Source organism: Mustela lutreola, chromosome 3, assembly GCF_030435805.1.
Source record: "Mustela lutreola isolate mMusLut2 chromosome 3, mMusLut2.pri, whole genome shotgun sequence".
Taxonomy (NCBI): Eukaryota; Metazoa; Chordata; class Mammalia; order Carnivora; family Mustelidae; genus Mustela; species Mustela lutreola.
In genome coordinates this window covers 171,333,150-171,359,999 of record NC_081292.1, presented here as the reverse complement: position 1 = coordinate 171,359,999, position 26,850 = coordinate 171,333,150, and the positions used below count along the sequence as shown (strand labels likewise).

The window sequence follows — 26,850 nt, the reverse complement described above, 5'->3', positions numbered from 1 at the left end:
TGGGGTGTCAGTGTGGGAGACCCTGTGGAATGTAGGGTCTGGTGAGCCCCAGACCCACCCAGGGGGAGGCAGTTGCTCTGTGGCAGGGGGCTGAGGGAGGGGGCAGGAGCTAGCAGAGGAGCTCATCAGGGTCTGTGTTCTGTCTTGTCAGCCTCTGTAAGGGTGAGAGAATGATGGCTAGAAGGAGAGTGGTTGTGTCCCCCCGGGCCCAGCCTGAATGGCTCTCCCTGTACCTCCAGATCTAGCACAGGGTGGCCTTCCTCCTGCTGCTTCCCCAGCGGGGTGAGGGTCACCATTCCTGGGCGGACGGCCACAGAGCGGGGAGCAGTACCCACTCTCTGTGTGAGGTTGGCAGTGGAACGCCCCTGGTCTGCACACTGCCTGCGAGGATGTCCGGGTGCAACCTAGCACCCAGAATTTTCTGTGAGCGGTAATTGAGCAGTAAGCCTACCAATATGCAACTGTGACATATGAGGACCCAGGCTTGAGCCTCACAGAGATTTGCCCATGAGTGGACTGGCATGACTCCATTAGCCAGGGAGTACCATCCCTCTCCCCTGCAGTGGCTGCACGGAGAGATGAGAGGCCTGGGCAGGGGAGGACAGCTGCAGCCGGGGAACTACATGGACCCTGGAGGGCATCGGGCAGGGCCTCCTGCCAGATGGGGACAGTCCAGCAGAGGCCAGAGAGTGCTGGGTGCTGTGGATTGGTCTTCCCAGTCATGAATGGCTGCCCAGGCCTAACCTCAGTTACCTCAGCTACCTCAGCTACCCATGAGGAAGCTCCCAGAAGGCCATGCTGACACAGAAATCTGGTCAGCATCCCGGGTGCCCAGCCTTCCCAGAGCCTCTAGAAGTCCTGGATAAACAGGGCTCCCCAAGACGAACTTGGAGTAGCAGCTCGGGAAAGTGAAACCGTTGGATCCAGTCAGGCTTTGACATCTGCTGGCCTCACTGTCTGACTTACCACTGACCCGGCTCACTGGGATAAAGGGCCTCATCTAGATTGTTCTGGCCTCAGGTCTAAGGTCAAGCTGAGGGTAATACCCGGAAAGGGCTGAAGGCTTCCCACAGCCTATATCTGAGAGCTTTCGTTGGCCCAGAGACAGAGGGTAGAGATGGAGATGAAAACCAGAAATCCCCTTGCTGGCCCCCACCCACTGTTCAGAGGGAGAACAGGGGCCTCAGTGTGTCCTAGAGGTTGCCCTGGCAGACACTTTACCGTGTTGGGGAAGCCCAGAGGCTCTGGACAGGAACATATCCATTTAAACCACTCTGAGCCTAGTTCATAAAACGGTAGGTCAATATTTTACAAGTCACTTAGCTAATGAAGACCTCTGCCAGACTCAACATACCACATCCCAGTGGGTGATAAGACAAGTGTTAGTTCACTGGAAACAGCCCAGAGGAGAGGTTTTTCCTTTCTTTTTCGTAATCTGCTGGGTTTCATACTTAGATAGAGTGAGGCGGGCTGCCCTTGGACAAGAATATTCGCTTGTCAGGTGGCCCAACAAATGAGCCCCGGCTACACCCTCACCCCGTGGCAAGTCTAAGCAGCAACCACCTGCAGGCGAGTCGGAATCTCATTAAAGCAGACTCACATGTCCCACTTGGCTGGCGGAAGCCATCTTCGGTTCTGTCTGCCAAGTCCACATGCTGCCTTCCTGCGGGGAGAAGCTCAAGGGACGCCACAGGAGCTGTGACTGCAGCATGATCTCCACTCCCACCTCCAAAGACAGGCCTCATTTTCCCCTCAGCATTTTCTCTGGAGCATTGAGCAAACCATGTCTCTGAAGGGCCTCGTTTGTTCCCCCAAGCATTTTATTACCATCTACACATGCCCTTGGCTGTGACCTATGCTTGCCCTTGGCCATGGGATACAGAGATTGGGGGGGGGGGGCTGGTCCCCAGGCAGGAAAACCAACCTCAGTGGAGACCCTCACCATCCGTGATGAGCTCTGAGCCTGGACTGAGCCTTGAAAACTCAGCCTGAGTGCAGGAGGCGCACCCGGGCGTGGCCAGCAGAGGGCGCCCCGCGGGAGCCCAGGAGCAGTCCTGCAGAGTCTGGGGGCCCAGCGCCCAAGAGGAAGCCCAAAGAGCATCCTGGGAGCAGAGATGCCCATGTCCTCATTACTTGGTGTGAGAGCTAAGCTGAAGCCAAGGGAGCGGCCGCCTGTGATGCAAGAAGCCATATCTGTGTCAGGGCTCAAGCCCCTCCAAGGGCCCTGGCCACAGCTGGGGTAACCAAGGGACTGACACAGACTGTTGAGATTTTTCTGACAGGGTGGAACTCTCCAGAGTAAGCATTAAAAAAGGCCTGAATTCTTTGCCCAAGTCAGAGTTCAGTGTGGAACTACACTCTCGAGACAGGCTAGAAAGGCTCGTTGGAGGCTTACCGAGCAGCGGCTCCCAGGGCAGGCATTCAGACCGAGGCATCTGGGGGTCAGGATGGCTGTGGCTCTGCAGAAAGCCCCGCCCTCCCTTCTGAACTGGTGGGCCAGCCCATGGCCACAGCTGGAGCAGTAGCAGTAGCTAGCAAGAAAAAGAGGTCGCCGAGGAAATAGAACCTTCGAGCCTTTAGCTAGTGACTGGAACAGGCTAGGAGAGGGGATGGCTCTGGGGACTAGGGCAGTGAGAACCAGCGTGCTCAGCACCTGTGCTCATTCATTGGCAACACTGAGATGCAAGGTGGGGGCTGAGCCCCAGCATAGATGAGAGAAAGCATTTCCTTGGGGAAGTGGTGAGGTACAGATAATTCCAACTCCTGATCTTTTTGTCCCCCTGAGCAGTAAAGAGGCAGAGGCCAACCCAGGGCTGCAAATAAGACTCCCAAGAATGCAGAAATGTCCCAGCCCAGCCAGGTGGGCAGGTGGCCTCATGCGTGTACCTACCTGGTGTAGTCAGCTCCAGACCAAGGGGCAGAGAACAGCCCCAGGGAACATTTCCATCCCCCTGGGCTTGTGGAGCACCAGGCTGAGAGGAGTAACCTGGGCTCTGTGGGTGCTGCAACCCTTGCTGAAGGGAGGAGGTACCCTTGACTATTAGGAGGAAGGACTTCAGTGATGTGGCAGACCACCTTGGGGCAGGCTCTGTATTGAGCCCTTGGTCAGGCACCACTCAGGAAAGCCTGCTGCCCAGTCCTCAGGGAACTTTGGGCAGGCAGTTCAGGATAACCTGAAGAAAAAGCAGTGGACGGGGCCTCTGTGTCCCTGGTCTGTGAGCTTGGAGGAACCACTCTGCCTCTGAGCCTCCCTTTGCCCCATGAACGATGAGGGGTCTAAGACTTGTGAAAACAGCATAAAGTGCCAGGGAAATGGGGGTATTGGTCTTGCATAGACAAAGCAAAATTACAGACAAAACATCTCTTTGGAGCATGGTAAACAGCTGAGCGAGCCAGCCGGAGAGAGGTTGGCATGGGACAGGCCTGAGTGGCTTGGGAGGCATTGGGGGTAGAACGCGCAGAAGCCCACAGAAGGCTGCCGTGTGAGCTCGTTGGATTTGGGCCAGCTCAGAGCCAAGAGGCCTTATCAGTCCTTGCCCCCTTTCTGGGCTAGACTGGGCAGAGCACCCTCAGAGCAGCTGCCCTGCGCCATCCCCAGCAGCCTCAAGCATTAAAGGCTCAAGACTTGGGCTCCAGGATGATGCTCAGGTCTAGACTCTTGGCTCCAAAGGATTTTACAAGATGTATTGTCTTTGAGGAAGCCAATGGCACCCACCTGGGCCTTTTTCACAAAGTCATAAATAGCATGTTTGGGTGCCTCTTCAGAGACTGAGACCATTGAGACCCTCTCCTGGTGTGCCCCACAGTGTCCCAACACACTTTCATGGCCCAGAGAGCCCTGACCACGTCCGCATGCCAGTGCCTCCCACCTGACCCTCTCTTCCCCATGGCCTTGAACCAGGCATGCACAGGAGGTCAGCCAGACCAGGGCTCAAGATGGGGGCCGATTGCCGCATCTGGGTGGAGGCCAGCTCACGCACGGTTCCCCCCAAGGGCCGTGCCTCTACTAGCCTTGCATCCCTGGGCAGCCCACCCAGGTAGCCCCCCAGGTTGCATGGGGGCATAGGAACCCAGAGTCCTTCTTCATGGCCGAGGAACCAGCACTTACCTAAAGATCCAGATTCGCATTTTGCTCATTCCAGGAAACCCTTTCCTCCTTTGCCTGAGGACAGACTTTGGAGTCAAAAAGACCAGTCTCCAGATCACAACCCTGCCACACTCTGGTGCATGGAAAGCCCAGCCCGAGACCAGCAGGTGGTCTTACTTCCTTCCAGCCTTCAGTGGCTGTGTAGCTGGGCTGATGGCCCTGCTTAAAGTGAGCTGCTCCCCAGAAACAGTGAAACCAAGCGTGTCTTGGGGGAGGTGAGGAAAGCCTGTTGTAACTTGGAAAAGCCAAGTAACTTGAGGTCCTAGAACTTGTATCTCATCCTCTCTTACCTAGTTGTCTGGTGGAGGTGGGGTACGGGAGGGTGACACCTGGAATTGCATTCTGGACTACTCCTCTCTTCCAAATAGCTTTGTGCCCAAAACCTAACTTTAAGATCAAAATTGATCTCTCCCAATGTCAGTGATGACCGAGTTGGCCCCCACTGGGCTTATCCAAGCTCTGTCCCTTGTCCAAGGTTACAGAGTGAGGCCCCATGGTTGGGCTGGGGCATGAAAGGGACTCTAAGGCCTGGGAGTCTGAAGAGGGCAGCAAAGCTGTCAGGGGGCAGTGTGGGGGCCCCCGAAGGTGGCCGGGCCTCTGTGTATCCCGACCATACCTGCTGTGGTCAGCGGTTTTCATCCGCTTTGGAAGGCAGCTAGGAGCAGAGAAAGGTGTGTGTGTCAACGCCCCAGCATAGCCAGCGAGCCCTAATTACCCAGCTCCATGAGGCCACAAGCACACATAGCCACCTGGTTCTGCTTAGGGGGGAGTTTTCTGCCATGAGCACCAGCCTTATGCCTCCTCGAGCAGAGTTCTGAACCTTGGGAAGGGAGCTCGGCTTCTCAGCTAGCTTTACGCTGACAAAGGGCTTTCTGCCTGTCAACCCAACTCCCCAGCAAACCCCATCCCCTCCCTACCGCAGCCACTGGGCCTCCCTTTGGCAGGGCCCGAGGGCCCATGCTCCGGAAGCCTAGCCTCTGGAGACTTCCTTTCGAGCTAGAAAAACAAGCGGCCGAACCGTGCCTCCCTGCAGCTGGACCCCACCCGCTGAACCTATAGAAAGGCCCTGGAGTGGATTCAGCCTCACAGAAGAGGAAACCTGGCTCCGGCCTCACCCGCAGGGCCTGTTATGTCTGGCTCCAGAGGCCTTCTCCTCTGGGCTTTTCCATGCCTGTGAACTAGGCCCCATTCATTTCCCTGTGGTTTCGTGGGAATGTCCAAAACACTCAGCAGGTTGTAGCAAGCCCAGGAGGAGAGGGGTCAGCAAGAGGCCCGGGCCGTGACGTGTGGTCGGCCCCATGGCCGCAGCACCTTCCACTTGGGGTGTCCGGCTGGCTGTGGGTGGGCACCGGTCAGTCCTCCGGCTGCCCCCCACCCAGCCTGGCCGGCTCAGCCTGTGGCTCTCTCTCTAGGTCTCCACTTTCCAGCTCCCAGGCCACCAGCCCCACCCCGGCCTGGCCTAGGAGAGAACCGCAACAAAGATCTCTTCAAGCTTCCCATCTCCGGCAGCTTCCCCTCAGCGCCCGTCCAGCCGTCCTTCCCCTCCCGCCCTGACTCCCAGTGCCTGTACAGTTTTCCACCACACTGCCCTCCATCTGGGGCTGCTGGGAGAGCTGCAGGTCCTCTATGAGGGTGGCCGCCTCCCCCCACACACCCCTAACCCCCTGGGCTTCCCGACCTCGGAGAAGGGGCCACGCTCAGGCGTACCGCCCTGCTGGCTGCCACCTTCCGACAGCTGAACCCCAGGGCTCCCAGGCCTGCAGTGGGGAGAATGTGCCCAAGTGGGGAGAATCGGGTCCTCAGAAGGAGTGATTTGAAACTGGCTGGCTGGGAGCAGTTCTTACCAAATTTCCAATTTGGCAGTTTTCAGCAAGTGCTAATCGAACTGCCTCTGTGAGTGACCTAATTCCATCTGCATGAGATTCCCAGAGTTGTGACAAGTACCCCGGTGGCCAAGGGCAGAAGAGGCTCTGCTGGTCTCTCACTTGCTCTTGGTCTTTGAAAACTGATGCATTTTCAGGTTTGGGTCACAGCCATGCCACTGTGCCCTGGCGGCCCAGCTCCCCTGTCCTTTCCAAAGCCACTTTCGGAGTGTTCTGGGTATGGAAGGGGTGGGGTGAGTTTCTCATCTGGTTTAGCTGTAAAATGAATCTGGAAATGGAACATCCTTGGCAGCCCTGTGGCTCTGGTTGGGCAGGGCTGAGAGGGTAAGTGCAGAGGAGCCGAGAGTCCAAGGGCAAGGGCCCTGGGCCGTCAGGGTCAGGAGCTCAGCCTGCCCGTCTACACGGATTCTGGGCTCAAGAGAGACCCTGCTGTCAGCTGCCGCTCTTCTAGATCCACCGACCTCTGAGGGAGGGAGGGCAGCCAGCGGAGCTGTGGTCAGCCCAGCGCTGACCTTGGGTCTGGACTCTGCCAGCCCCCAGGCTGCCCTGTCCCTGGGCCTTGTGGAGGTAGCCACCGTATTTGTTGAACTCCTTCGCCCAGTAGACTTGAAAAGACAGTTTCGGGACGGTGCCCTCGTGCCAGTGCTCCGAGGCTACCCAGCAGCTACCCAGCTGCTCTTCACACAGGGGCCTGCTGCTGCTGTCCTCCCTGAGCCCTCTGGACAACCTGGGAAAAGGGGCTGGGGAACGTGGGATCCCGCCCCCCTCCTCCCCTGCCTGGCTGTGGCCCTGGACAAGGCCCTTCCTCTTCGGGCTCCAGGAGCTCCAAGCAGCTGGGAGGAAGGGGCCTGTCCCTTCCTGCAGGGACACTGTGAGAGGGCCTTCCCGGGCCCCTCCTTGAGCAGACAGACGGCGGCTAGGACAAGCTGCCTCCTTTCCCCTCAAACCATGTGGCCCGGCATCCCCTCATGGGAGCTGACAGCTCAGAGGGGACATCAGACTTATTCCCTCCTCGAATGCAGGCTGGCCACATCGTCACCCCTCAGGTCCTCCCTCACCGGTAGCTCCTTCGCTGCTGAAAACACGTGCAGGGTCATCTTTTGGAGACTTAAAAACAGCCATCAGAAAGCGTTACCTCCTCACCCTCCCTTCTGAGGAACTCTCACCTCTTCCACTAAGGGCCGAATTGAGAGTCACCGGCATTTGACGGCCTCCCTCCTCAATCTTTAGTTTCCCAAATCAAGCTCCCCAGCTCCACAGCCATGGCGCCATGCGTCTGCTTGCCGAATGTAGGGCCCCCTGCAGCTTCCCCGTGTTCTCCACAGCGGTCCTGCCCCAGGCAACCACTCCTGGACCTCATTCCTCCCCTCATCCCTCTCTCCCCCTCCCCCCACCAGCTACCGTGCTTCTTCCCTCTTGCCTTCCTGGGCCCGTGGACAGTCTCACCCAGTCCCAGAGCCTCGCCTCACTTGTATCTCAGGCTCTGGCATGACCTTCCCTTTCCTGCTGCCTCTGGCTGCTGCTCACAAGCCATCGGTCCCTCCAGCTTTCATCCTAACTGTGCCCTACCTCGGCCCTGCGCCCCTTCACTGTGTTCTGCATGCCCATCCCTGGGCATGCTCCCCAGAGAAGTGCGGGTGCTGGAGGCTGGTACCCCAGCCCCGCCTGCCATCCCCCACAGCACAGCCCTCCTCCCTCTGCCCTTGGTTCCTGCTTTTCTTGATTTGTTTTCCCTCCACATCTTTACTCGTTCATCCCTTTGACATAAAGTAGTTCCCTTCTCCTTGCCACTTCTTGGAACTGATCTGGCCTCGAGTGCACCAGGCCTGTTTGCCAGTCAGCTGTGGGATTCAGAGCCAAACCTCTTTCCTTTTTGCCCTGTAAGCTTCCCTCGCCCAGAAAGGGATAGAAAGCCCTCCCAGGGCTGCGGGAGACTTTCAGGGGTTCCAGTCCAGACTGCTCCCCTCATGCGGTCTGTCACCAGGTGCTTTGTGAACGTCCCTCCCTCCCTCACCGTGCACAGGCAGAATTCGGCCGTAGCAGCTCCAAAAAGATTAGTAAGAGAGCAAAGAAACCAGCGAATGGCTCTATCTGGGGAGTCTTACCCCTCTGGGGTGGGGGGTCAGTAAATAACCACGCTGCGGTCTTGTGAGTAGAGTGCGCCATGGAGACCCCTGAGACCAGGGGTGGGGAAGCCGGAAGGGCTGATGCTTCTCAGGCACCGCGTTTGGGAATGGATGCAGTCAAGCTCTTTTCTCAGGCAGAGCTCAAAATTGTCAAGAACTCCTGGTGGCAAGTGTTAGGGGTCAGGCATATACACGTGAGGGCTGTGCGGCCAAGCAGAACAGGGCCCGGTGGCAGGGACCCAGCCCTCCCAACTCCCAAATGTCCCCATCCTGGGAATCTGTACAGATTTATAGAACATACGCTCTATGCCAGCTTCGGGCAACCACCCAACCTCGTGCTGGGACCAGGGTAGACAGCACTGGGATGGGGACGAGGGTGCGGCGATGATCAGAGGCAGTCACAGCAGTGGGAGTGAAATGCTAGAAGGGGATGCCCAGGGAGCACCGAGGGTTCGGGTTCGTGCCTCATGCTGCCTCCCTGAGGAAGAAGAGAGGAGAGGGGAGGAGAGAAGAGGGAAGGGGAGGGGAGGGGAGGAGAGGAGAGAGGGCCCAGCGCACCAGCGAAGAGAGCCGCAGTGCAATGAGACAGAGCAAGAGAGAGCTGCCTGAAGCCAGCATGGCTGGATGATGAGGAGTGGAGGTTGGGGAGAAGGGAGAGGCGATCTGGGCACATGACAAAATGCCTAGTAAACCTCATTCTTCCAAGGAGATGGGCTATCCCAAGGATGGTGGTAGTCAGTCGCTGAAGGGCTTCAGGCAGGAGAGGGACATGAGCAGGTTTGCTTCAAGAAAGAATGCCCGCTTTGGGTGTAAAGAAGTAAACAGCAGGGTGAGACTAGGAGTGGGGAGGCCAGTTGGTCAGAGCTCGAGGCCTGACCGTGGTGGTGGCATCGGGGCTGGAGGGCAGCGGGGGCCTCCAGGAACCTCGCTGTGTGTTCTGTCCACATCCTGGGGTTGGGGCACCCAGCCAGGCACATTCGTGGTACACACAATAACAGTGTTTTTCAGGGAGGCCAGGAGATTGTATATCGTACCTCTATTTTTCAGATAAATCGGTTGAGATTCAGAGAGATTTAAAATTGTGTCTGCAGTCCCACAGCTAATGAGGCACAGAGCGGGAACTCCAGGCCTGCGACTGACAACTAGCCTCTCCCCTCCACATGGCCTGACCCTTGCACATTGGACTAAGGAGGGAAGCGGGATGCGTAGTGCAAAACAGCAGGAGAGGTGATGAGCAGGAGCCTCAGCCTGGGACACCACCCTCCCCCTGTCCCACCCAAGGGGCTTGTTGGCTGCAGACACCACCCCCCCCAGGCCCCTCATTAACAAAACAGAGCTGCAGCCTCCCAGACCAGTGGAGGAACATTCTGTCCAGTTCCTCCAACAACGACAGTCGAGAATGGGCAGCCTTCCTCGAAAAGGACAGCTGTCCCAGCCCATTGCCTGACCCCCACCAGGCAGAGCGCCTTCTCCCAGACCTCACCCTTCCCGCTGGGACCCAAGTCCAGGGGTCACTGAACAGTAAGGGCCACAGCCTGGAGCTTCTGTCATCCTGAGGTGCATTAGCCTCCTGGAATAAAAACCTCAACTGGAATCGTCCCCTAGCATTTCATAGATATTTATACTTTTTACTCTAAGTAACGTTAACACACTTGGGGAAACACCATTCTGGACCAAAGTCGTCTTTGCTGTGTGAGGAGGTGTGAGCTTATGAGGAGGTTGTCTGTGGCCTTTACCTGCCATCTGCCCAAGCGGGTAAGGGACTCCTACAGCTCCGGACTTGCTCTGCTCCTCCCTGGGATGAGAAGCCTCTCACCAGCCCTGCTCTCCCCCGCCCCCCACCCAGCTCCTCCCCACCAGCACCTGCGAGCCCAGAGCCCAAGCAGGTGGGATGCCGGGAATGAGTGCTGATAGGCTCACATCCTGGCATGGCCCCCAGCTGGCTGTCACAGGCACCCCACACACACCCCCAAGACCTCCAGAGTTGTGGGCCCCCGGTGACTCTGGGCTCCGGATGCTGGGCAGATGCCAGGACTGGGACTGAGGCCCCACCTCCAAGGGCTTGGCTTGCTGTTCTGGAAGGGGATCCTGGCTGGTGGCCATTCCTGAGCCCCCGTGTAGAGCAGTTGTCAGGCAGTCACTGACTTCCAGCCTCCTCGCCCTCCCTCAGCGAGTGGGGCACTGTGATCTCGTGCCTGTGCCATGGCGGGTGGAGGAGATGGGCTCTGGCCAGGTCAGGTACCCAGATCCAGGAGCGGGGCCCTCCATCCCCACCACCCGGCCTCTGATGCGTGACGTTTGCTGTCAGGGGCGCATCCTAACGACCCAGCCGCTTGGCTCGGGGCCTCTACAGTCAGCGCAGGCCCCCAACAGGGGAAGGAAATTGGGGTGAAGGGGTGTTTGCTGACAAGTCAGCTGTTCAGGCTCCTCTTCTAATCTTGCCACGTCCCAGGTCCTGCAGAAGAAAGAGGCTGGGGGGCCCCCTTCTGGCCCATCCATGGAACTGACCCCTGGGGGGAAACCTGTTGAGCCTGGTGAAGGGGGCCTTTGCCAGCCTCAGACGCCCTCCTGTCTCACCCCCCATGCCGCCCCGCCCAGTTCTCCCTCTGCGGTACCTGGCCCTGCTTTTGACAGTGAATCCTGAACTCAAGGGAATCTGGGGGCTAGCCGCTTGGCATTTCCTTGGCCTTCCTGTTCACTTGACTGGGGACCCTGCTCCAACCGCGCTCCGCCCCTCCCAGCACCCCCGCCCCAGGACCGAACTGCCACGGTGCTCCAAGCCCCGTTTCCTCCCACTCACAGTTTGCGTGTTCTCTCTACCCACTCCTCTCCCCCCTGCTGGCAGAAGAAGGATTTTAAGGACAGGTTGTGGAGAAATGGTCCCCGCAGCTATCCTAGAACACTAATGAGCTGTGGCAACACCCAGAGAGTCAGCCTTATTGCTACGCCACCTCCCAGTTCAGTGACATTGATGCTTTTCTGGGATGAATGCTTGATATCTGCAAACTGTCTTGGAGAGAGTTCCACAGGAGAGAGTTCTCACCTCCTGCCCCGCTGTCCTGAGGGAGGGACTGAGACACTCAGGGAGAAATGGAGCCCCCAGGAGGCACCAAGGGACCTGCCCAAGGTCAGCCTCTGCATCTCAAGCTTCAACAGACTTTCTTCTGAAGGTTAACCAGAGCATGCTGGCTTTTCTCCCACCGACTTCAGGTGCTTGTGGGAATGTACTGGAGGCCCAGGGAGGATAAGTAATGGAGAAGCAGCCTGACTGGAGTCTGTTGACACTGCCTAGGGCTCTGGGTATCAGCCCCACCTTCCCCATCCCTTCCTTCCTGTTCTCGACTTTACTTGAGAACCTGAGATGAGGCAGCAGAGCGCCTGAAGGAACTGGGAGCAGGAGCGCAGCTCCACCCTGGGGTGGGGGGCACCCCACCATTCAGTTCCTTTGACCCCAGGGGTGGGAGTTGCGTGCAGGGACAGGCTGGAATGCCACAGCCCAGCCTACTGCTCTGGCAGGCCCAGCACTGCCTCACCTGCAGTCTGACGGCAGCCCTGCTATGGGGCCATGCTGCCCCCTGCTGGCAACACTGGCAAAACACAAGGTTATCTAGGTGTTCCCTCCTGGTCCAAGCTTGCACCTGGGCTGGAGACTTCGGGGCCCCAAGGAACAGGCCATAGACACCCTGCCCACAAGCATTCTCGGACTGCAGGGGGAGGCAGGTCTCGAACCGCCTGGCACACAGTAACGTTCATTGAGTGGACAGACATGAACGAAGGTACGCATCTGAAGCATTCTGATGATGACCAAGAACAGACATTAAACCAAACCAGGCATTTATTGAGTAGGAGCTGAGAATCCTGTTGGGTTGACAAGACCAAAATATGAAGAGTCCAGCAGCGGTAGTCTGAGACACAGGTGACCGCGAAACAGCCTGGCTCTTGTTGCCTGGGGGCGAGTTGGCAGTAGGGCTCCAGGGGGGAGATGGGCGAGCCTTCAGCCTGGGCCTTCAGGAAGGCAAGGGAAAGGCAGGAAAGGGGGATCAGTGGCAGGAATGAAACTCATAGGGCATCTTGGGGAGTCCCCCTACTCCCGCCACCACGGCTGGCCATTTGGCGTGACAGTGCAGAGAGAGAAAGTATATCCTATGTCGTGAGGCCAACGACAGGAGGCCCTTATAACCTGTGATGTTCGTACTGGTCTCCAGGACCACCCTGTGGGCTGGGGTTGCCCTCCGACTATACGTTTGAGAGAAAGGAGGGTCAGGAGAGGTCTCAGAGTCATGCCTGTTCCTACAGCAAGAACACGGAGCCAGGATTCACTCCACTTAGGAAACAGTGGCCGGTTCCGGTGCCTGAACCCCGGGTTTCTCAGCAGGAAGGGCTGTGCTCAAGGACAGACTGCGGGGCAGGGAGGCAGAATGGTCACTGCAGTGACTATGAGCACGCAGTAGGGGATAAAGAAACTCCCCATCCACGGTCTGACCCTTGCCATCCTCCGCCCAAACTCTATCCAGTCCGAAGTCAGCCCCACAGATGAGGGGCTAGAGTCCAGGCTCGAGCTGGCCTTCTCCCAAGGCCCTGACCTGGCCCCGGGCCCTCCATGCTACCACCAGAGGGCCATTCTCACAGCCCTTGTCCCTCATAGAGAGGGCTTCAGGGAAAGACAGATGTGTTCTCGGGACAGCTTGGCAGACCAGATCCTCACTTCTACTGTGGGAAAGGGACTCTGTCAGCTCCCTCTCCCCTCCCCTTCCCCCGTCACAGGCTGCATTTCTCTCCAAGAGCTCAGTGAGGTTGCAAGGCTAACCCTAAAGCTACACGCACACCTCCAGAAAAAGGCAGTTCATCCCCCAGCTACTTGTCGCCAGGGCCACGGAAGCTCACTCCCTGACCTCTTCTGGCTCCGTGAGAGAAGCACGGGCTTGATGTGCTGCTTGGGGTCCAGAATAAAGGCTGGGGAGAGTGGTCCCTGAACTGGGCAAGGCTGGCCCCATACAGCCCCTTTCCAGCCGCTTCTGCTCTCCTGCTGTGAGTGCTCTGCTCACTCTCCCACCAGAGCCCTGGGTCGGGGAAGCAGCACGTGGCCGCCTGCCCCAGGTTTGAGGGGTGGGGGTGCTGACCTCAGGGCTATGCGATCCAGTTTCCCCCTTTTCCTGACTCCTCTATCTTGGCACACACACACACACACACACCCGTCGGTCCCTGCCCTCCTCCCTGGGTCCTGGGTGTGCCTTTGTCTCTTCACCGGGTGTATCTGTCCCTGCTTCTTGATTCTAATTACGCTCAAGGATAGCAGCAAGTGTTCAAACCTAAGTGGTTAACTCTCTGGGATTTGAACACCTCGACAGCACATTGATCTCACCCCAGGATGCCAGATTCCTCTTGCTGTCTGTGACCCTCCTGTTCATCCTCAGAAACCCTCCTCCCCCCAGGGAGAGAAGGGAGCCCTGGGTCTGCTGACCACCTTCTTTGCACCCCCAGGAAGCGTGCTGATGCTGGGCCTGGGCATCTTGTTTTCTCACCCCTGGGGCGCCCCTGAGTGTCCTGGGAGGCGAGTTGTTCAGCAGACAGCTTTATCCAGCACCTTCTCTTTGTCAGGCAGGGCACTGGGGTACCAGGCACAGGGCCACAGCAGGAAAGAAGATAGATGCCATCCCACCCAGACTCATGGGGGAGGTGGTGCGCAAGCTCAAATGTCAGAAGGGAAGAGCGCTACTGATGATTAGCGCCAAGAGGGGCACGAGCAGGGGTACGAGACTGGGTAGCAGGAGGGCGTCTCTGACACAAGAGAGCCAGTCTGCAGCTAGTTTGGGAAAGAATGGGTAGCGGCAGCCCCTGACACCTGCTCCTCACCTCCCCACCCCCCGCAGACTCGTGGAGGAGTTTATGCTCCTGGCCAACATGGCCGTGGCCCACAAGACGCACCGCACCTTCCCTGAGCGTGCCCTCCTGCGCCGGCACCCTCCGCCCCAGACCAAGATGCTCAATGACCTTGTGGAATTCTGCGAGCAGTTGGGGCTGCCCATGGACTTCAGCTCTGCAGGGGCCCTCAATGTGAGTGCCGGGAGTGCGAGGGAGGGTAAGGCCCTGGGGAGAGGCCTCCAAGTCACAGATGCCCTGGCCATGGGCCACACTCCCCACCAGGACCAGGCTGAGGGAAGCCCTCAACACTCCGTCATGAGCAGGGATCCTGCAGCCGGGGCTGGGCTGGGCAGGGCTGGGCTTGGGCCCAGAAACTTTCCATAGGGGGCTGGGAGGATTGGAAGCCCAAGAATGTTTTTTATAGTAAGTGCTGTGAAGTGCTCCCTTTCTGGAACTAAGCCTTATGGGGCTCAGGCCTGACCTTTGATCCCACAGAAGGGTGGCTGTTCCGCTCTGGGTTTTTAAGTCTGGGGTGGGCAGAGAAGTAACTTAGGTCAGACAGCGGAAACCAGTCTCTCCATGTAGCCAACAAGACATGGAAGAGCTGACATCGGAGCCACGGCCCAGCGTGGGATGCACGGTGGAGGCTGCTGGCCTCCACACCCCACCATGGCCCTCTGAGCGGGATCAAGCCCTCAGCTTACCCCTCCACCCCCAGAGCTGGGTCTCAGGTGGTCAGAGGGTGACAGGGTCCCCAGAGCCTGGCCCAGTTTGACTGCCTATCACACGGTTTGCTTCTAGAAAAGTCTGACCACAACATTTGGAGATGACAAGTACTCCCTGGCCCGGAAGGAGGTACTCACCAACATGTGTTCCCGGCCCATGCAGGTAAGGAAGGACCTGCCCCCCAAACCTGCCCCTTCTCCCAGGGGCCTCCAGGACCTCCACATGCCAGACAACCTCAGGGGAGGGGTGGGGAGAGTAGCCCCAGGCGTTACCTAGGATAGGTGAGCCCTGAGCTCTGATTATCAGCCTCCTACACAGACTTGCCTGCCTTACCTGTTCAAGGACAGTTTCTGTGGGGCCCTTCAAGGGCCCAGTTTGAGGCCCGCTGTCCCCTGCGCAGGGTCAGGGGCTCCATTCCCTAACTGAAGGCAGGGAGTCATCACAGGGCATACACCAAGCCTTTAGTGTCCAGTCCCTACAGACCAGACCAGCTCAGGGAAGGAACAGGGCCAGTTAGCAACTGAGCTGGATGGGCACCCTGGAGGGGAGAGATTGTCTCCCATCGCAGCCTGCCTGGAGGGAAAGTCATCAACCCCCACCAAGCGCCCACCCTGTGGACCCTGGGCAGAGGAATCTCCCTCTTCCTCGCTGGTAGGAGGGAAGTTAGGCGATGGGCCTGTGTCGCAGGCAGTGTGACAGGCTGGCAGGCTGGGCCTAGACAATGAACTTGCTCCAGCAGCCTGTCTCAGCCCCCTGAGTCTGAGCTTCAGCTCCTGCAGACCCAAGCATCTTGGGGAGAAGCCCCCCCCCACCCCCCCTGTGAGGCCAGCCGGAGCTGCGCATACTAATGGGGCCAGCTCTGGGCTCCATCCTGGCCAGGGGGCAATGACAGACTATTTTTCAGGGGCTCAGTCACTCTGCGGATTCAATCAGTCCACAAGAGCCAGGTCACCTCAGCTGGCCACAGCCAATCTATTTCCTGCCAGGAATGAGCCACTGGGGCCCTTTTGGGTCTGGCTGCCTTTACCCTGTCCCCGCTCACAAGCGTCTCCCCCAACCAAGCACCTTTAAAGCACGCCACACAGAGGGGCAGGTGTGCCTGTGGCGAGGGGACTCGATGTCACTCTGCACTCTAGTTGCTCTGAGATGTGGTTACCCCAGGGTCCCAGGAACTGCCTGTTGACTGTGCCAGGCAGGGCCAGTCGGGCTCCTATTCCCTGCCTCCAGCCTCTGGAAGTGTCTGGAACTGTCCACCTCCAAAGTCAAACTAGCTCTGGAGCTCTGTGGAAAGGAGCCCTCCTCTCCTGAGTCACCCAGAGCCTGAAAAAGAGTGGACTTCTGGCCTTTCCTGCCAGTGAGTGACCTTCAAGGCTGGCCTTAATATGGGGAGCTGATGGCAAAGGGTCCTGGAGTGCCTGTGGTGTCCCTAAGAACTGGGACAGGGACGGGGCAGTGGCAGCAGCAGTTTCCTAAGGAAGCCGCTGAAACAGGACACCTGGGACTTTTCTGTCCCAGGAAAGCCACAGTCCCCACCTATCCCATCCCGCCCAGAGACACCTTCCCAGCCAGAAAGGGGACCAGGGCCTCTGTGCTGCTCAGCCCAGCTCACGTGGGGAACTGGGCCACCACCACCACTGAGAACAACGCCTAGATGTGGCTTGGTGTGGCGGCTGCTCCTACCTCCCCCAGTGACTTGCCCCGGACATGACCCCGGCCCCAGCAGGAGCTGGCAGGGAGGCAGACTCGGGGAGCTGAGCAGGTCATCACCAGCTGTGCCCTGGATTCCAGGCCCGACACACACAAAGTAAGCGGAGCCGGCTATCCGTTTGGCCAAGCACACAGGCAGCAAGGGAGCGAGGGAACAGACAAGGGTGTGACTTGGGCCTCAGTGAGGAATCTGTCCACTTGCTCCTCGCGGCATCCTGGGGTCGCAGCCCCAAGACCTCCAGGACCACAGGGCAAGTGGCTGCAGGCACTGTGGTCAGGCCACCCACACAGCAGAACCACCATGGCCTGGAACCATTTGCTGGGCCCCTAGAGAAACTTGGCCTCTCTTCGTGTACCCTCGTCCTCACTGCCCCCTGCAGAAAGGCCTCTTGAACTCAGACCTCCGAGTCTTGGTGCCCGGATGGCTTGTCAGGGACAAGGGCTGAGGCTGGCAGCTGGCAAGCCTCTCTCTCCCTTGGTGGACATGTGGCTGCCTGTAGGGGGCCCAGAGGTGTCAGGGTCCCAGCGTGGCCTTCCACAGATCAGGGATAGGGGCTGGAGGGCGTGAGGTCAGTCACCACCAAAGACTAGGCCTGGACCGGAGGAGCTGGGTGCCCACTGCCCACTTCCCTGTAGGCCCATACCAGGCATCCCAGGCCTTCTGTCCTACATGCTGTTCTGGTCCGGTGGCGGTGGCAGCCTCCACAGCCTCGCAGAGCCCTGTGGCTGTCCTGGCTTCCTCTTGTGCCTCCACAGCGTGTCTGCAGCCCCTTGTCTGGCCAGCCCCAGGCCTCCTTCCCTCCTCCCCTTCCCGTGGAGCTGACCAGAAACCACTCCCTGAACCAACAGCAGCAGGCTGAGGGGGAGGCTGAGCTCTGCCCCAGCTGCCCTCAGATTTCAGCTCAGGGTCTGCTCCCCCCAGCCCCCACCACCCCACACCCCCCACTGGGCCTGGGGCTCTGAGGGAGGAGGCCATCTGGCATCTCAAGGTTTCCCCCGCACTTCCTGTGCCCACAGAGGTGGGGTGGGCCCCTTGTAGTGCTCTCTGGCCTGTTCTCCGTGCCGCTGCCACGGGTCTGTACAACCCAGGGGTCTGCACAACCCAGGGCAAGACCCGCGTTTGTCTTCAGTCGGGGGTGGTGGTGGGCATGGGCGCCCTGTGGGTCCCCATACAGGGAATGGCCCGAGATCAGCTGCTGGCAGCCTGGCGGCTCCGTGTGCTCCCAAAATCCCTGGGGCCAGCCCGGCTCTCAGACCCCTTCTCCCGCCCCACAGATGGCCCTGTACTTCTGCTCCGGGATGCTGCAGGACCAGACGCAATTCCGGCACTATGCCCTCAACGTGCCACTCTACACCCACTTTACCTCCCCCATCCGCCGCTTCGCCGACGTCCTGGTGCACCGCCTCCTGGCCGCCGCACTCGGTGAGAGGCATGGCTGGGGAGTCACACAGCCTGTGCCTGCTGGCGGGCTGCCGCGGCTCCGAGTGGACTCCTGGCAGCCAGAAGCCACACTGTATCCCGTGGAAGCCCCAGGGGTTGGTCAGCTGGGCAGTGGGAGAGCCTGGGCCCAGAAACCCCCCACCCCCATGAAAGCTTACCGGGGGTCAGCTGCAGTAGAGCTCATTACAAGTCCTGTGCAAAGCCAGGGGCCCTCACCGTGGCCGCCCACCTTCCCATCCCCCAGAGCCAGGCGGCAGGGAAGGCCAGTGCCACCTCGCCTGGGCAGGGAGCAGTGTGCCACCCCTCACCCAGCTGTGGCCAGCGCATGCACAGCACCCTGCCAGAAGCCCCACAACCGCCCTCTTCCCAGGCTGCGGGGAGCTGCCCGACCTTGAGCCCGAGGCCCTGCAGAAGCAGGCCGACCACTGCAATGACCGCCGCATGTCCTCCAAGCGCGTCCAGGAGCTCAGCACCGGCCTCTTCTTTGCCGTCCTGGTTAAGGTGAGGCCGCCAGCCCAGTGCCCCCCAACCCCAACCCCACCACCCCCTCCTGGGCACCAGTGCACAAGGAGCTCTTAAGGAGCTCAGGGGCCTTCGGCAGCCGGGGATGGCCCTGGGGGTGATGCCATGTCCTGTGGCTGAACCTTGGCTAGAGCCCTGCCTTGCAGGAAAGTGGCCCCCTGGAGTCGGAAGCCATGGTGCTCGGTGTCCTGAACCAAGCCTTCGACGTGCTGGTGCTGCGCTACGGCGTGCAGAAGCGCATCTACTGTAACGTGAGTACCCACGGGCCCCTGAGGCCAGGCTTGGGGACCTCCGGGCAGGCAAGGCCAGCTCCAGGATGCCGGGACCCCACCACTTCTGTGCAAAGCCCTCCCTCGCCTCACGGACACACCAAGCTGTGTCCGCTGAACACCTGCATGTCCCCCAGCTCTCTGCCAGGGTCCCCTCCGTATTTGCCCGGTGTCTGGTGGGAAGCATGGAGAATAGGAGCATAGGCCGGGGTCCTTGCTGTCATCACTGGCTCTGGAGAATACAAGCCGTGGTGGTGACGCTGGCCATGTGGAGGCAGAGGGCATGCCATCCCTGAGCTGCTGCCCTCCACCACCAGCACCAAGCCCACCTGATGGGCTGCACTGGGACACCCCGCTATACCTGCCTGGGATGAGAAATCCGGGCCAGGAGTCAGGCTCAAGGAACAGGCCCCTCCCAGACCAGTGCAGGATGGCAGAGCACACAAGCTTTGGGGAATTCCTTGTGGGAATGTGAAGGGAGGAAAGATCAGAAAAAATGATCCATGGCCACTCTGGAAGCTCTGTCCCATGAAGAGACAGAAGAGACCACTATTTGCCTTGGGTCCTGCCCTGTGTGGCTGTTTATTCAAGGTTCTTCCCAAGGGTATTTTGTACCCTTGTGGTTAGCGGGTCACCCCCCTGGGCCCTGACTCTGGCTTTGAATTTCCTGAAATCCAGCACACAGAGTGGAGCAAGCATGAAGTTAATACAGTAAATCAGAAGGGACAGAATCGAGTCCCACTGGGGATCTGTCAGGGCTCCAGTTTTCAAGTTCACTGAGCAGAACAGAAGTTCAGGTGTCAGTCGTCAGGCAGGGCTAGGGCTGCAGAGAGGCCAGCCCTCAGCCTATGCTAACAGACCCGGTGCCCACAGGGGTCAGCACCCCTCTAGCCTTAGGTGCCCGAGCCCCTGACATTCAGCACTTGGGGCAGTTCTATGCCAGTGGGAGGCAGGCAAAGGCAGGGGGCTGCCTCCAACCAGGGGGGTAGAGGGGGAGGGTTGCAGGGTCAAAGGTTAGGAGGTGGTGCCCAGAGCTTAAAACCTGAGACGCAGGTATGTGGACCCCCAGGCACTGCCCCTGCGGTCCTACCACTTCCAAAAGGTGGGCAAGAAGCCGGAGCTCAAACTTGTCTGGGAGCCTGAGGACACGGACCTGGAGCCAGTGCAGCAGGTCAGAACCCGGGAGTGGGGCAGCCTTTCCAAAAAACCATGGTGTTACCATCTGCCCTCTAGCTCTTCCTGAGCCCTCCTCCCACCCCTCCCCACACCCCAGCACTTAGGCTCCCCTGTGGGATTTCAGGCTCTATGTGTGGAGACCAGCCGAGCTCACCAATATCCCCTCCTTGGAGCCAGAGCTTTCCTGTACGGCCTTCCCTGCCCTGGGCCACTTCCCCCACTCCCCACACCCCACCCCACCATGGGGACAGACAAGGGGCTCTGCCTACCCCTCTAAAGCAGAGTTTTAACTTTGGGGATCCTTTTGGGAATCTAATGAAAACTGTGGATCTCATACCCAAGAAGTTGCATACAGTGGTTTTCACCCACTGCACGCTCTAAAGGCCAGCCCTAGACCCCAGTTCCTTGTTCCCAGAGCCGAGGCACTCACTGTGACCAGACAACACACCCAGCCATGTCTGGCTCCCTGACTTCTCTCCAGGGCCATGGCCTCAGTACTTGCTTGCAGACAGACAGACAGAGGCCCAGAGGGGAGGGTGAGTGGACCTGGGGCCCAGCTAAGAGGACAGTGGCAGGGCTGGGCCCCAGCCACAAGCTCTTGCCCCTCCCACCCCCCCACCCCCCACCCCCTGTCCAGCTCCCCATGACGCACTTGTGTCACCAAGCTGGGCTCTGCTCTGCCACAGGTCGTCACCATCTTCAGCCTGGTCGAGGTGGTACTGCAGGCCGAGACCACTGCCCTCAAGTACAGCGCCGTCCTCAAGCGGCCAGGCACTGAGGGCCTCCTGGGCCGGCAGGATGGGGAGCAGCCAGATGCCGGTGTCGCTGGTGACCTGCAGGCCTGAGGCCTCCTGCGTAGCCCACACCCACCCACACACCCCTGTCCCACCCGCCGGCTTTTAGGAATAGGACCTTTCGACACCAAAGGGGATTTTTAATTTGGTTTTTAACAACTCAGGGCTTTGTTTTTATTTCCTCATTCTATTTTATTTTTGCAGCTCAGTTTTTAAACAAACTGGAGGGGAGAGGGTGGGGCTGGATGGAAGGTTGAGGCCTGGCTCATGCTTTCTGGGAGCAGAACGGGACCCGGTCCTCCTGGGAAGGCCAGCCCCCCCTTCTGCCAGGCCACCCACTGCCTTCCCCTGCCCAGGAAACCGGGGACTTTCAGCAAATCAGTGTCATGGAATAAAATCAAGTGTGAATTGCTGTCTGGTGTGTGGGGCACTATGGGGAGGCCTAGACAGCAGGGTGCCCCTTGGACCCAGGACAAGGGACCTGGCTCAGGCTGCACCCCTCGCAGCTGAGCTGGGGTCACCACCCTCCAGAACCTTCCTGTCAGTTCCAGGATGATTCACAGAGCTGGCCACATGTCAGACCGATGCCTGTGCCTCGTTCTGGCTGATTAGAAATGTAATTAGTATGCAAGACAGCAAAGCTCACCCATCACCCAGCTGAAAGTGACTGTCTGCCCCGCCCCCACCAGCTCCTCTGCCTGCTGGCCTCAGGAGGGACGGCAGGGGTCCTGCGACTCTCCCTCCCTCAGGTCCCAGGCCAGAGCTCTGAGTAGCCCAGTCCACAGGCCTGGGTTCAAGCTGGTGGCTCACCCTCCAGTGCCAGTCCTGTACCCTGGCGGCCCTGAGGAACAGGGGACAGAGGGACCTGGGTCTGCCAGAGACGAGGAAGGCCCTCATCCTGACCTTCCCAGCCAAGGAGGGGCAGAGGGGTGCCTGGTGGCCCTAACTTGGTCTTGTCACCTGACTGGCATCATCCTGAGCACCCCCCAGTTGCACCACCCCTGGGGACCTGGGGACCTGTGCTCTCTCCCCAGCTGGCCTGACCCTGGCCTGCACTCCTTCCCCGCCCAGCTAGGAAACCACAGGCTGGCTTCCCAAAGGACTGCCAGAAACCCGATGGAAACCAGACCTTGGCCCTTGTTCCTCCATGCCGTTTCCTTGGGGGTCAGTATTAACAAGCCCATTTGATCGGGTTGCAATGAATGCTCTTCAAAGAAAAATTCAGTACAGTACCTCTTAGGAGGGCCTCGCGGGCTCCGGAGGACGGATGGCATGGCTGCCTCTGTCCTGCACAGGAAGCCCTGGGCCAGGTGTCAGAAGGGAATGGAGGACACGCCACCATCCTGCCTTCCATTCTTTTCTCTTCCAACACCTTACCCAGTCTTCCAAGTGTCCATCTCACCACCCCCAAGATATCCCTGAGGCCACCACCCGTCTCTGTTCCTGTCCCAGAGCCTTCTCCTGCAACCAGGGACCTGAAGGGAAGATAGGTGCGAGGGTCTGGTGGTTTCGTGTTTGGATGAGAAGATTTCTGAGTGTTTCCTGTCCTAGGCAACCCAACAGAGCCCAAGGGCAAGACACCTCAACCTTGTCCCCATCCCCTCATACTGCCCTACCCTCTGAGGAAGGGCACTGGTGTTCTGCACTGAGGCTGTCCCCTGCCGGCCTCCCGCAGAGCCTGGGGGGAGAGGGTGGAGCAGAGCCCCCGTGGAGTGACACCCATCAGGGAGGCTGTGGGTCAGAGCCCCTGGGCTCCCTCTTGAGCAACATGGACTCAGAATGGACCCTGGTCCTTACAGCCCAGGCACCCCCTGAGCCCTGGTGAGGCCCAGCCAACTTGGTCAGCATGGCACAACTTGGCCGCCAGGACTTGCTTGGGCAGAGGTGGGTGTCACCCTGAGCCACGCTAGAGCCACGGGGGCCATGGCCACCCAGCCCACCCCTGCTTCATTTGACAGAAGTGTAAACTGTGCCCAGATAGGAGCCAGGAAGGCTCTGTCTTCCTCAAGGGGCCATGTCAGGTCGCCATGGTGGAGGGAGCAGAGATGCAAATAGCATCACAGCGGGACAGGCTCTAGCAAAGTCCTGAGGCTGAAGAGTGTATTCCTAGCCCTGAAGATGCAGCAGCCAGAAGACCATGCATGGGCCCCACCGGGGTGAAGGAACTGAGGCTCGAAGCTGCTTGCCTAACCAGGAACTATGAAGGTCAAGGTCAGAGTGCTAAGAGGACACACAAGAAGACGCTGGAAAGGTAGATCCCACGGCCCCTCTGAGAGGGCCAGAGAGTTGGCACTCTGTCTGATGACCACGCAGAGCCACTGAAGGTTTCTAACCAAGGCTGTGCCGGGAAGGCCTCTGTTCCCTCCCTCCTTTACTTAGCAGGGAGCAGGGAGTGACTGCAAAGCTCTATTCGTGGGGCTGCTGTCCGAAGGAGGAGCAGGGTCACTAGTGCGAGAGGCGGTGGTGATGGCATGAAGGTGAAGCAGGAGGTGGTGTCCTGTGGGGCCAGAGCCTTAGGGAGCAGCCTTGTGGCTGTTTGCAAGCCCCGGCCCTGAGGCCCAGTGCTGTCGAGGTGGGGGGCGGGGAGGGGCAGGCCAAGCACAGGTGCAGAGTGATCGAGGAAAGCCCTCACCGCCCCAGTTCGAACTGGGGCGGTGAGGGCTTTCCTTGCCCCCCGGGGGTAGACCTGGGAACAGATGAACAGATGAGGGGCGCAAGCCAGCATCTCCAGACTCCATGCTGAGAATAGACCCCCTGCACAGAGGCAGGGGCGGGGAGTGGAGGGTGTGGGGTGCAGCACCAGGGGTGGTTGGGGAAACCCAGGCAGGCCTTGAGGTTCAGGGAGAGTGGTGCTCAGGCGGGATGTCCTCCCGCCTGACCCCTGGGAAGGGTCAGCCTGGGAAGGCTCAGGACTGAAAATCTGGGATCAGGAAGATGAGAAGGGTGGGATGCGAGGAGCCTGGGAAGGAGCAGCCAGAGAGAGAGGGGTCCTGAGGCTTCAGGAGGACTCCTGTCTTTTGATTATGTAGGAAAGAAACCCAGTGCAAAGTGGCTCTGGGAAGAAGGGAAGGCTGGACAGAACTACCAGAGGAGGGCAGGAAAGCCCATGTTGGGGAGACAGGGAGGCACCACACCTCCAAGTCACCTGGGGTGGCCCTGTGCCCTTCTCTGTTTCTGCCTCATTTTCTCCTGGTGTAGATCACTTCCCCCATGGTGACCTTCTGGAAGTGTCTACCTTCTGTATCTTGCAGCCCACCCTCCCAGCTCTAAGACCCCAGGAAAAAGTGGGGTGGTTGCCCAGCCCTGGCCCATCAGAGAGCTGTCATGGTACCTTGAGTGGGAGCTCCTGTGGTCCCTGGCAGTTGGGAGGGATGGGCAAGAACCTGGGGACCAGGGCCCAGGAAGAGGCTATGTCTCCTCCCCCGAGGAGACATAGCAGCAGACGCCTGCTGTAGCTACCACGAGTGCAGAGCAGTGATGCCACAGGACAGGAGCTCAGGCTAGAGGGGCTGTGACATTCCAGGTGAGATGAGGGCCTGAGAGAGGGAGCGGATCCAAGATGGGACAGAGCTGGCATGGACAGGTGCTGGAGGCACAGGCAAGAATGGCTCCCACCAGAAGAGGCAAAGAGGAGCGCCCTAGGGGACAACGGGGGATGGACGGGGCAGATGAGGGGTGGGGACAGCAGAGGCCAGAGTTCAGACTCCTTCTGGGGACAAGAGAGCCTCAGATGCCGCTACTGGGAATTGAGAGCATGAGGCAGAGTCGTGCGGTGGGTTAGAACCACACAGTGGGTGGGAAGCAGAACTCACAGCCGCCTAGACGGGGCAACAGCCTCCGGTAAAGAAAATGTGTTATGTACACACAATGAAATATGGTCCAGCTATGAGAAGGACATCCTGCCAGTTGTGGCAGCGTGGATGCACCTGGAGGCTGTTCTGCTGAGTGAAACGGGCCAGGCTTGAGACAAACACCGCATGTCCTCGCCTATGTGTGGAGTCTACGAGAATCAAACACATAAAAGCAGAGGAGAAGGCTGCTTTCCAGGGCCAAGGCAGGGAGGAAGAATGGGGAGATGTTGGGGATGAAGTTTCAGTTGTAAGATAAACTAGTCTGGGGATCTGCTACTACACAACACGGTGGTGTTGTTAACAACACGGTGCTGTGGGCTGGAAAGCCGCAGAGCAGGTCCATCTTCAGCGCACTCACCACGGAAAGAATGTGATCGCTCTGAGGTGACGGATAATGTTAATGAGCTTGACAGTGGTGATCACTGCACAGTGTCCATATATCAAATCATCGAGTTGTACGTCTTAGATATATACAATTACAATTTGTCCATTATACCTCAATGAAACTGCTAAATAAACATAAATACAATAAATGCAAAGGAGTCTCTGTGCCTCCCCCTTAAATCTCGACGGGCTCGGTGGCCGCTAAGAAGCAGAAATGTGGTGTAAGTGACCCTGGGCCAGTTTCGAGACCCAGGCCTTAAGGACCTGGAAGCTTCTACTCCCTGGCTCTTGGAATCCAGCTGCCATGTTGTGAGGAAGCTCAAGCGACTCCATAGAGAAGCCCACATGGAAGGAAGCCAGCTCCTTAGCCCTGTGATGGAGCCATCTTGGAAGCGGTCCCAACCAGCCGAAGCCCCGTTGATCAGATACACACTGTCCTCTCCAAGCCCTGCCCAGACTGCAGATCTGTGATCCAATAAATGTGTGAGGTTGTTTGGGGCTGATTCTAGATAACCAAGAATAGAAGATCAGTAGAATGTGTCAATAGATAGAGCTTATGATGGGAAAATGAAGAAATGATTTAGAAACAGTGATAAATAACCAACAGAAAGCCAAAAGAGGAAAGTAGTTGCCTCAGAGATGGAAAAATGCAGGGAGGGAGACAGGGAACCGCTGTTTGTTGTTGTTTTTTTAACCTAAACTTACAGAGCATTTTGGTAATTTAAATTATATTCGTGTATAACTTGGATAAGAATAAAAACCCAAACAACTCCCCCCCCCCCACACCACCGCTAAAATCTTTTTTCTTAGCAGGAATGGATCTACAGTTGGTTTAAAAGGCTTTTTGTACATTCAGCAACAGGGATAGTAAACAGTCCATCATTCCAGTAAGTAAGATAAAATTCCTGCTGACAGGTGGCCTCATATTCCCAGTGAGTTCCAATGCTGCCTAAGGCCTTTTACTTAGAGACTCAGGTGGCAGTCTGAGTGGGGACAGGCCCCACTGGTTGTCTCAGTGGAGCCCCTAGGGCCTGTGCTGGCTCCCCATCTGAGCCAAGGCAGCTGGAGCGGTGGGGAGAAGGGGGGACAGAACCACAGGTAAGGCTATGGGCCTCCCCATGCAATGTGACTCTGCACGAGAGCTGAACTTCAGGCCCCCACTGAGCACTGACTACAGAGTCCCAGTTCATGAACACAGTCACAGATTTCAGGGTCAATGAAGGTGAGAGGGATATTGAAGCAGATGAAAGAGGCTAGCCCTGACGAAGAGAAGGAGAAAGCTGCCTTTCACAACAATAAAGACGATTCTGGAGATGGGGGTTGGGGAAAGAGTACATGAAGTACTTGGAATGATGAGTTTGAATTTGCACATAAGTGAGTCAGGCGACATATTCAAAACTTTCCTGCAAGATCATCTTTTTGAACCTTCTCTCTTTATGAGTTTTTATCATTTGGTGGTGCTTTTTTTTTTTTAATATATAAAAGCAATTTTAGAGGGGGCAAGTCCCATTTTAATAATTTGTTTTACTTAAAGTTGTTTTACTCAAACAGTTTCATGAATTGTGTTGTGTTCTTTAATGTTCATAAATTGTTCATTGCTCAGTTCTGGAAAGCGTTGAGCCAAATATTGAAGAAGTTACAGAAATGGAAGCGCAAGACAGAACGTGAAGCAAAATGTCTCCTTGAGGAGATTTTCACCTTCATAGATTTTCAAACCAAGCTGCTGTTGAAATAAGACAGTCCTCCTGGTTCTTAGGATAGAAAAATCAGAGCTAAAGTACTGAATGCAGTTCCGGGAGTAAGCTTTCGTTCCCTCACATTGTACATCCGTGACCAAAGCCCCTGTCAGCCTTGGAGGTATCATTCCCGCATGACCCAAAGGAGAATGACCTTGAGCCATGGCTCCAGCAACAGCTTGGCCCTGTGGCAGCTCCCACTAGGCAGAGTGGGGAGGCTGGGCCT

General features: G+C 58.1%; 1 protein-coding gene across 2 annotated transcripts in view; it reads left to right on the top strand.

The window, feature by feature from the left end:
• DIS3L2 (DIS3 like 3'-5' exoribonuclease 2) overlaps window positions 1-23,874 on the top strand; it is a 366,764-nt gene extending 342,890 nt beyond the window's left edge. For both annotated transcript variants that reach the window (XM_059167711.1, XM_059167710.1), the window contains exons 15-21: window positions 14,027-14,210; window positions 14,820-14,906; window positions 17,727-17,874; window positions 18,263-18,393; window positions 18,561-18,665; window positions 19,753-19,854; window positions 20,546-23,874. In XM_059167711.1, the coding sequence (XP_059023694.1) occupies window positions 14,027-14,210; window positions 14,820-14,906; window positions 17,727-17,874; window positions 18,263-18,393; window positions 18,561-18,665; window positions 19,753-19,854; window positions 20,546-20,704 (916 nt within the window). In that variant the 3' untranslated portion in view covers window positions 20,705-23,874. The remainder of the gene's footprint in view (window positions 1-14,026; window positions 14,211-14,819; window positions 14,907-17,726; window positions 17,875-18,262; window positions 18,394-18,560; window positions 18,666-19,752; window positions 19,855-20,545) is intronic.
• Window positions 23,875-26,850: the final 2,976 nt, after the last annotated feature.